The sequence below is a fragment of the Alternaria novae-zelandiae genome (genome assembly GCF_023758075.1).
Source record: "Alternaria novae-zelandiae strain BMP 2774 chromosome Unknown scaffold_16, whole genome shotgun sequence".
Lineage (NCBI taxonomy): Eukaryota > Fungi > Ascomycota > Dothideomycetes > Pleosporales > Pleosporaceae > Alternaria > Alternaria novae-zelandiae.
The window spans coordinates 272,616-281,994 of NW_026056976.1; the positions used below are offsets into that span (position 1 = coordinate 272,616).

The 9,379-nt window shown below is 53.4% G+C and overlaps 3 protein-coding genes across 3 annotated transcripts; all 3 read right to left on the minus strand.

Moving 5' to 3' along the window:
- Nucleotides 1-355: 355 nt before the first annotated feature.
- J4E88_007609 (uncharacterized protein) lies at nucleotides 356-1,777 on the minus strand (the record flags this gene model as incomplete). Its single annotated transcript, XM_049401226.1, has 4 exons — nucleotides 356-1,218; nucleotides 1,266-1,584; nucleotides 1,642-1,683; nucleotides 1,772-1,777. 4 exons carry the CDS (start codon nucleotides 1,775-1,777, stop codon nucleotides 356-358), a joined length of 1,230 nt encoding a protein of 409 aa, XP_049252910.1.
- A 516-nt stretch (nucleotides 1,778-2,293) lies between these two features.
- On the minus strand, nucleotides 2,294-3,448 carry J4E88_007610 (uncharacterized protein; the record flags this gene model as incomplete). The annotated part of the gene is made up of 3 exons (XM_049401227.1): nucleotides 2,294-2,754; nucleotides 2,804-3,266; nucleotides 3,314-3,448. 3 exons carry the CDS (start codon nucleotides 3,446-3,448, stop codon nucleotides 2,294-2,296), a joined length of 1,059 nt encoding a protein of 352 aa, XP_049252911.1.
- A 606-nt stretch (nucleotides 3,449-4,054) lies between these two features.
- J4E88_007611 (uncharacterized protein) lies at nucleotides 4,055-5,503 on the minus strand (the record flags this gene model as incomplete). The annotated part of the gene is made up of 3 exons (XM_049401228.1): nucleotides 4,055-4,264; nucleotides 4,319-5,437; nucleotides 5,486-5,503. The coding sequence occupies 3 exons, from the start codon at nucleotides 5,501-5,503 to the stop codon at nucleotides 4,055-4,057; spliced, it is 1,347 nt and encodes a 448-aa protein (XP_049252912.1).
- Between the last annotated feature and the right edge of the window lie 3,876 nt (nucleotides 5,504-9,379).

Genomic DNA, 9,379 nt, shown 5'->3' on the forward strand with positions numbered 1-9,379 from the left:
CGTCAATGTGGTTTCCATGGCTAGCTTCATCTACACGCCTTACCTGTATCCCGCGAGCGATGGACCCAAGTATGTAATTGCTATGAGTAGCAATGCGGCGTTTGCCGGGGCATGTATTGCATCGGCCTGGGCGCTGAGGGCGTGGCTCCAGGTGACGAACCGGCGGCTGAAGAGGGATGGCGTCAACGTTTTTTACGCGTATTAAGTAGGCGTTTGAGTCTGACCGAATAATTCATATAGCATCCATGATTATATTGCAAAAGTATTATGTGAAAGTTCAACGTCGCAGCAAGTTACGAAAAGGGTATAACCAACGCCAATCATTAGAGCACCGAACAAAACCCCAAACACCCCTCTACACCTCCACAATATCCGCATCCCTCTCCAACTCCTCACTCGCATGCTCCCTCCAAAGATGATCCATCAACGCCTCAATACCCCTACACACGGTATCCGACTTCCTGAACCTGGCGCAAAGCACACATGCAAAGCCCCCACCTTCTCTATGGCTCTTGACAATAAAGCGGTTCTTGATGCGAAACGTTCGCGGTGCCGTAGTGCAATGACCGTGTTCGTCTTTCTTCTTGTAGCCATCGACGACGAGCTCCCAGGCTTTTCCGGGTTGGATGGGGACGTGCGTGCGGCAGAAGGGACACTTGTGGTCGCCGGTGGGTCGGTAGGCGTCGGCGAGGTGGAGACGCGGGTTGTGTTGGAGGTCTTTGGCGTAGATGCAGAATAGTCTTGTGCTGTATCGTGAAGATGGCGGCTGAGGCTGAGGCTGAGGCTGAGGTGGGGGAGGGGGTGGAGGTATAGGCGTGGGCTTTGGTTTGGGCTTCACGATTGGTATCGGTTTGATCAAGACCTCTTTCGACTCGCACGAGGAGCTGGAGCTGCTGTCCATGCGCTTCTTGTGCCGCAGTGGTCTTGACGGTGGTCGCGGATGGTCTGGTAGTGGAAATGCGCCAGGGACTCTTAAAGGTGCGTCGGGTTGTCGAGGTAATAACGGTGATGGGAGTGGTGGCAGCATGCGTTCGTACTGCATGTTCAACGAAGCGATGGAAGCTGCACGCGCTGTACGAGCCGTCTGAATCAAGCGAACGAGGTGCGAGTGCGAAGATGACGGCGCCATATACGTGCTTAGTAGCAGATCCTGTTGGATGTTGATGACCGTCTGCTGAAGCTTTATAATCTGAGACTGGAGCTGGGTATGTGTTGTAACTGTTTGACATCAGTAGCTGGTGGTGTGAACTTGAATGAGAACATACCATCGCCACGCGCAAACGGCTCGCCCAGCTTCCGATACCCACGTTCGTACTCGGCTCGGATCTGAGAAGAGGAGGTGCATATGAGCTCTTCTTCGCTGTCACTGTAGTCGCCTTTCCTCTTCTCTGAGCCAAACATGGAGTCGCGACGACGCCTATGCCATGGCCCCTGGATATGATACTCATCGTCCTCGTCGTCGCTATCTTTCTTCCCAGATCTACGCTTGAGCTTGCGGTATAGATCACTGGCAGAACCGAAAGATTCCGTCAAGGTCCGCACAAGAGAAACCACGACTACAAAGTCTTGGAGTAACCCTTTGGCCTAGGCAAGTTCGATCAGCACCTCGTTTATGCATGCGGTGACTATAACGTAACGTACTGTCTCTACGGCTTTTTCTGCTTCTTCTTTCATGATGCTAGGCTATGGAATATACAATGAATGCGGAGTGTGAAAGGTGACGGTGGGATGCATATTCAAACCTTGCGCTACAAGAACTCACCAGCCGGACAGTCATTCTGACAATGTATCACCTCGCCGCAGTTTGCTCAGCTGAAGTTTGTGTTCGCATTTGATGCATCATGAGTACCTTTTTTGTTTTGGTGCTGGGTGGTCTCATGACCGCGCCAGTTCACGTGCCGTTCAACACCAGATGACTTACCCGGGCTTTCTACAAAATACAAACCGAGGTCATCGACACAACCTGTTACATACTGAAATCTTCGATGTTGTCTGTTTACTAGACGTTGCACGATCGTGCCCAAGTTCTCAAGACTTCTTCATGTTTGGCTGCGTTAGGTGGTTATCATTACTCGTGAGATCTGCGGATGCGGCACATGCTCATTGTCGCGTGCGCGTCACGTCTTAGACATTCGCGTCTCGTAAAGTGGCCATGGTATCACTCGTCCACAAATTCATTTGCTTGTGATCTTTTTGGTGTGGATTTGGGGATGGATGCAAGGACTCGCTCGTTCGCAATCATACTCGACCAGCTTGGCTAGCGACGCTCCACGTGGATCCTACCTAGGTCCGGTCATATGTTGGATGAGCCCACTTTGGATGAAGGAGGTTTCGGAATGCCAATCGCACCCAGGATGCGGTCCAGCAGCCCTGGCTCGTAGCGTAGCATGTTCCACTCGTCTTGATGCTTGACCATCATCGTGCCTCCTAACGTTGTACCGTTCAGAGCGACGAAGCCGATCTCACTGCCGTCATCGCGGTGAAGCATGGTGCCCTCGGCGCGTCTAGGCAGAATGACCATGCCTGCAGTCGTCATGGCAAGGTTATAGCTCATGGGTAGATCGCCGTCGTCGGTGGGGTGCAGAGCGAAGTCGTTCGGATTCGCGGAAATGAAGGCGTCGACTGCGGCTTTCGCGGCGTCGTACAGACGATTGTAGATATCGAGTAACTGAGTACCTGATGGCTCAGAGTCGAATGGGTAGGCAAAGTGCGTGAACGGCAGAGAAGGATGTTGCAGGAATGCGGGATGCTGTTCTTGGATGCGCGTTAGCTACGGGAAAGCGCAGAGTTGTCAGACGCCTACCAGTTGCCTTGGCTGCCGGGCTCGTCAAGATCAGATCTATGAGCAGGCCCCAGTCGCTAGCATTGTTGCTATCGCGCATTCCTTCTACAGGTAGGAACTGCAAGTGTCGGTGGGGCTGAGAGGCGCCGCTGTGGTCGCCGGAGTTGAAGAAGGCGAGGAGACGCTTCTCGTCGCCGCCCGATTCTGCTTGCCATGCCTTCAAGACGGCGTAGGTCGCCTCCAGATCGTCTTGTTCGAGCACGTGTGTTTGCTTCTTGTTGGGTTTTGTCGCCAGGATGAAGTGCTCGGATATTATGGGGTACTTGTTGAGGACGAGGAAGTGGGTTGGGTTGGCGGCTGGTATGTCAGCCAGGTGGAGGGCTGGCGGGGGGTTCTCGAACGGGTCGATCTTCTGTTTAGGCGTCGCATTCTGGAGCTTCGGAATGGGTTTCTTGGCGAGCGACGGGCAGTATCGTAATTGGAACTGCTGGCGTGTGAGCCTGGTGGTGGTGGCACGGTCGGCATACTCACGGGAATGCCTGCAGATGAGCGGATGATGGCTAGCTCCGTGGGCGAGAACAGCAGATCCGACGATGCCTTTGCAGCCTCGAACTTGCGCTTCGTGATGCTCGGAAGAGCTTCAGATAGCCCGAGAATCATCTTCATTCGTTGTCGCGTATCGATGACAGGTGGGGTGCGTGGGCAGTTCAACCGTTCGAGCTTCCACCGCGAGCTAGCGCCAAAGTCTAGAACTGTTTTCACACCTCAGGACATCTGCTTCACTATCGTCATCACGTTTGTCACACAGAATCTGCTACGATGTGCCACATTCAATTCAAGGAACATTATATCGTCAAGAACCCGCTCAAAAGACCTCCCGAAACGACGTCATGCCACCGCCATGCTTTGCAGCTTCCCCATCTAGGCCATGGAGGCTTCTTACGCCCCCAAGATGCTGCTAAGACGAACATATTCGCCAACATTACCATCAACATAACAATAGAACAAGGTAGTACAGACAGGGAGTACGACTCCGGAAGTAACAGAACAAAGATGCTGCCATGCGACAATCTTCTGCGCATCTGCAGAAGACAGATGCCCCTACAGCATCCCTCGGTGCCTCAACAGCAACAGTAGCACTGTGCAGTCGGAGAATGTTTCAGTCGTCGCAGTTTGTATCTTCAAAGTCAACAGCACTTGACACCAGTCAAGTGTACTGGGGGATGAGGGTGTGTCGAAGCCGTCGCTCGACATGCCCATGTTTATGTCCGATCACTTGCGACCGTGGTTGCGCTCCAACCATTTCCTCTTGCACGTCGCGTTGCCGAAATGATACGATCCGCCGTTGTCGGCGATAAACTCTGCGACCTTCTTCCAAGCGACTTTGAGGATCTTTTGCTCAAAGCTTAGCGAGTACGGGTTCTGGATGTTGCTCTCGATACGATCAAACTCTTGCTGAACGGTCTCATTCAGGAGCTGTAGCTGTCGATGTGTCAGTCTACTATGACGGAAGTAAAGTCCCAACGGTCAGCTTACATCGATCATTGTCCAGACGGGCTTCCGGACGCGATCCTTTCTCGCCTTGGTCAAGGATCGGTAGCGGCCCCTCAGAGTAGACTCTGCAGGCTTCTCACCGACCATCTTCGACTTGATCTCCTTGTACGTCTCTCCTCTCTTCTTTCCATCGATCAGTAGCTGATCGTTGTGCTCTCGCTGGGCTTGGGCACCAGCACTGCGTGGTACCTGGAACCTATCCTGGACACGGCTCTGGAGACCGCCATCCGGGCATGAAGTCTTCCAGGGCGTCACAGGATAGTGCGCTGTATGAGCTTCGTCCGTCGACGATATGCTCGTGCTACTGTTTGGGTGACTGGAGCGCACAACGTCGCGGGTCCTGAACGCTAGATTGGAGGTGTTATACGCGAAGTTCTCACCGTACCACGGAGAATGGCCAGCGCTGCTAGTCTGAGATCGCGAATAATCTGATCCAGAGTTGTATTCCTCCCCGAAAGAGGCAATCGGTCTTTGGTCCCTTCGGCTAGGATAGCCGGATGGCGCTGTGACCTTGGCCGTGTCCTCGTCCATCCTTGGGAGTCCTGAGTATCCAGTGTCGCCATCTACATCGTGTACAAGGAAAGACCTGCAGGGAGGTGAAAGGATGGCGGCGTTGATGGTAGTCGTTGACGGTACGCTCCAATTTCCGCATGGCGAAGATTGGTCTAGCATAGACCCTGGACTGTATGTATTCTCGAAATCGTCGCTACGGTAACTCTTTGGCGACAGTGACATGCTCTTGTCCAGGACAGAGCTGTTGGCGGTCATCCCACGAGGCAGCCCATGGAGTTCCGAGGACGGCCAGGGTATTGGGTCGCTAAAGCTCTTCGCGATACTGTTCTGTGTGATGGGCGTAGGATTGTATGTCAGGACCTGATTCCGGCGGAATTGCGGGTCCGAAATTGGTACGACGTAAGGCTGCGTCTGTTGGATAGCATGGTGCCAGTCGAACGCGGGTGTAGGGACTCCGCTCCAGTGCTGGCCAGATGAGTACGCGAGGTTGTTGGAGCTCGGCGTGGCAGGTGCTGCGCCTGTCGACTTGGTGTCCTCCTGCTCGACCCTCTGCAGTGCATACGGCTGGGTCTGCACATAGTGACTTGCCTTCACAGTTGTCAGTTTCGGTGCCGCAACAGCATAGGCGTCACTTACCATCATTGAATCCGGCATTCCAGTATAGTCAGGGAAGTCGCGAAATTGATCCGCTGAGGTAGGTTCCGGGACGTAGACTAGGCGGGGCTGAAGCTGAGCAAGAGATTGAGGAAGAAGATACTTGCAATCCTGAGGGACTTCTTGAGCGAGAGCCATGACTGCTCTCGCGGCATCCGCCTCTTATGGGTACCCCAAGAGACGCTAACCTTACAATAGTATTGCAAGTCGGCGTGAATGCGCGATTACGCGAGGCCAAAACGGGCGGGATACCACCGCTGTGAAGTGGGCGTGACTGAAGATTGCGGGGTGCTGTCGAGATGTCGAGGCACACGGACACGTTCAGTATTCACAGGAATGACACTCTATCATTCGCTCGACGGACCTGACCGCTTCACGAGATTAGGCGGTGGGGTTGCGGAGTTCGAGCGAGTACAGAGCTCTGCCAAGGTAGGTAGACAACAACGCTAAATCTTGCAATTTCCAGACTTGGTATTGTGAATGGTCGGCCACAAAAGTGGAGGAGACGAGGCTGGCCCTGCTATCTATATGATGCAACAGTGAGCCCACGCAAGGTACCTAATCGATACACATCATCAGTACGCTAGGCCAGAGCGGTTACGTGAAGAGAGGTAGCCTCACCAGAATGTGCCACGAGATCAGAGGAACCAGGAGGAGCCCAAAGATGGAGGCAATGATCGTATGGACACGCAAACACACTAAGGTCTCTATCGGCGCCCTCTGGCTGGTGGAACGAGTCTTGTGGACAGCGGGGATGGAAAACGCACACGGTGAACTGACGATCCGGATCGTACACCAACAAGACAAAGTGTAAGGATGAAGCCGAAGCCAAATGATGAAACAGGCCCAATCACATATGTTGGTTATGTAGAGGTGAGGGACGATCCGCACAATTATAGTCCAAGACAGCCTCAGAACCTTGACTGGAACGATGAGACTCACGTTTGAAATACGCCACACCCATGTCTTGCTATACTATGGTACGCAGAGTCGGAGGCCTAAGCTTTCGGGTAGACCCGCCATTCCTTTCAATCAGCAAAGTCTTCCGGAATCCGCGCGGGAGGGTAACGGGTTGTCCGTATAGGCTAGACCGCACTCCATTCGTGCAGACTCATTGGGATGCGAAAAGATTGCCAGAAGCAAGCATAACTCTCATCAAGCAACAGCACTGCCATCCCGCTACTCCGTGATGTTCAACGTGGCTAGCTCAAAGAAGGCAAATACCAGTTGCCTGACGGCTGTGTCGGTCTACGCTCCCCTCGCATGGCGGTTGGCATACCTATAACGACGAGCTGTCAAGCGTCGAACTGAAGAAAGATTGCTCGTTTAGTGCTAGCTGAGCTGGCGAAAAAAAGTTCTACATCGTCTTGTTTGGCCGGCGTGCAGAAGCGAACGGTTATCTGCATGGCATGGCTTGGCAACAAGCCATCGTGTCTGGCGCACCAGTAGGAGATCAGCTGAGATGTCATGGCGTGCAGAGACGCAGGTACGTATGCAATCTGATGCGACGATGTTCGCTGGGTTGGCAGAAGCCTCGCGTGTACTACATGTGTCGTCGATCATGACGCTCACGTCACACATGCGCTTCGCAATCAGCCCTGGAGTACTCCGGACATCGCAACAACCCATTCCCACGACAAGGAAAAGGCCGAATCTGCTGAGTTTCCCGGTGTCGGCTTGTCGCTGGTGAAGGCGGGGAAGCCTGTAAGTCTTTCCTATCAATACCGACTCAATACCGGCTAGACACTGCACATGCTTCGATATACTCACTAATGTGGCTAGTAATAACCCACGCATACAACGATCCACCTCCGAGCTCGCTTGTAATCCCCACGCCACCGGAAGGCCGCAGTCCAGCGACCGCCTGGTACCGGTGCCCGACCGCAATAGCGTGGATCTGGTCAGGCATGCGCATCGCGTGTGCGGTAAATCCTCTCCGGTGGCGCATGATGCTGCCTTGACAGGTCGCGGAGACTTAATTTTGCATATGATTGCATATGTCTGGGGAAGCTTGTACCCGTCTCCGGTGGCTACACTACCACGCTTCGCCGTGAGTGGTACGAAACGGCGACCGTGCAGCGTGCATGCCGCGTGCGAGGACATGATGGTTGAAGGTACGATATGTAGGGTTGTGCGGGACGATTAGGACGTTCGAGCAGAGACACAAGTCTGAGAAATTGAGCAAGAGGTGAAAAGTCTGACATCTTGGAAGACATTTGCACTGACGCGCAGGATTGTCTAGACGCACGTACTGCGCAATCTGTCTTTCACCTCCGCGCCATTTCCATACAACCCCCCACGCACTGGGGTACCCATCAGCCTCCTGAAATCTTCTCGGTCAGATCTTCGCCTTTGCATCAGCCGGCGGCAATAGCTGAACATCCTTCCACGGCAATCCCAAGTACTCCCACATGTAATGGAACCTATATGGAATACCCGTTAGCGCGCCCCACAGCTCTCGAGTGTTCGTTCGCCATGTTTCAACCGTTCGCGGCTCATTCTGTATCCGTTGCGGCATCTCCCCCGTAGCGGGCGCCTTACTGAACATGAATGTACTAGTAAAGGCCCAACCTCGTCGACCCACAACGGAACACACGAGCATGCTAAGCAAAAGGCAGGGCCGGGGATACTGATGAGAGAGCACATACCTATCACTGCCAAAGAATGGTTCTTCTTGCCCTTTCGAGTTGCGCACAAGGAACCATGGGCAGCCAAAGGCACCCCGATCGAGGGCTTCCTTGGTATTATCGTTCAGCTGCTGCTTGTATGGCGGGCTGTTTGCTTTCGCCATGACTTCCCGGGCTTCGTCTTCCTTTAGACGCTGCTTTAGAACTTCCACAAGTACCTCTGGTTTACTGACATCCTTGCCGTTTTCCCACATTGCATGGTAGATGTCATGGAAGATAGCGATGAAATTCTCTCCATGTGCTTCCTTCACGTAGCATAACGCCCGCTGTGGTAGCAATGAGAGGATCGGAAAGAAGGATGGTGTCTGCAGATTGGGAACGCCAAAGTGGTGTTTCGCTCGCGCGCCATCATACTGGCTGTAGTTCGCCTTTGCTGGCAGGGTCCACGGCGGCTTGTTGCCTGCGCTGCAGTGTCAGGATTGATTTGGCATAGCGAGTACCGGATTTCCAGGCACTCCACATGGGAGGGGATGAGGGAGTGTTACCGCTGCCGACATTGATACCCCCTAGAAAGACGGGCACTATGCTGTATGAAGTCAGTGATCATACTTGCTCTTGGCGAGAGTGCAGTCTCGTTGGTAGGGTTTCAGAGCAGGGAAGTCGTCTCGAGCTTTAGGTAATGGAACAACGGGTACTAACTCGATCTCTACATTGTGCGCTTCGAGAGTCTGCTTGTTCTTCTCCAGGTGCAGTAAAGCGTAGTATGAGTATGGAGATACTAGTCCATAATTAGCATTCGATGTCGATCAAGAGGACAGTAAGTACGCACCGCAATCTAGATAGCACGTAATTTTGCCTGCCATATTCGCAATACGTCCAAACGTACGAGATGAGAAATCAAGGCCGTACTTGTAAAGACGCTGACCATGTCTTATGCGCGTCGTCGTTGGATCGGCGCACTGCCCAGGTGTCTTGGCTACCGAGGTTAGCATGGCCGGACTTTATCACTAATCGCAACCACACCTCCGCCTTTCAGACCGCGAATGATGCGGATACCCCGGATTCTCGCCGCGCAGCTTATGCGTACCGCAGATGCAGCGCCATACGCATTGACCGAGGTTATAGAATGAATGCTCATTGCAATGTCATGTCTGCATGCGTTCCGTAGGCGCCTCTTGCTGTTAGCAACAAGCAATAATTCCCCCAGCGCGACGTAACCTTCAACCCTACGCAATACGCTCTCTCCACC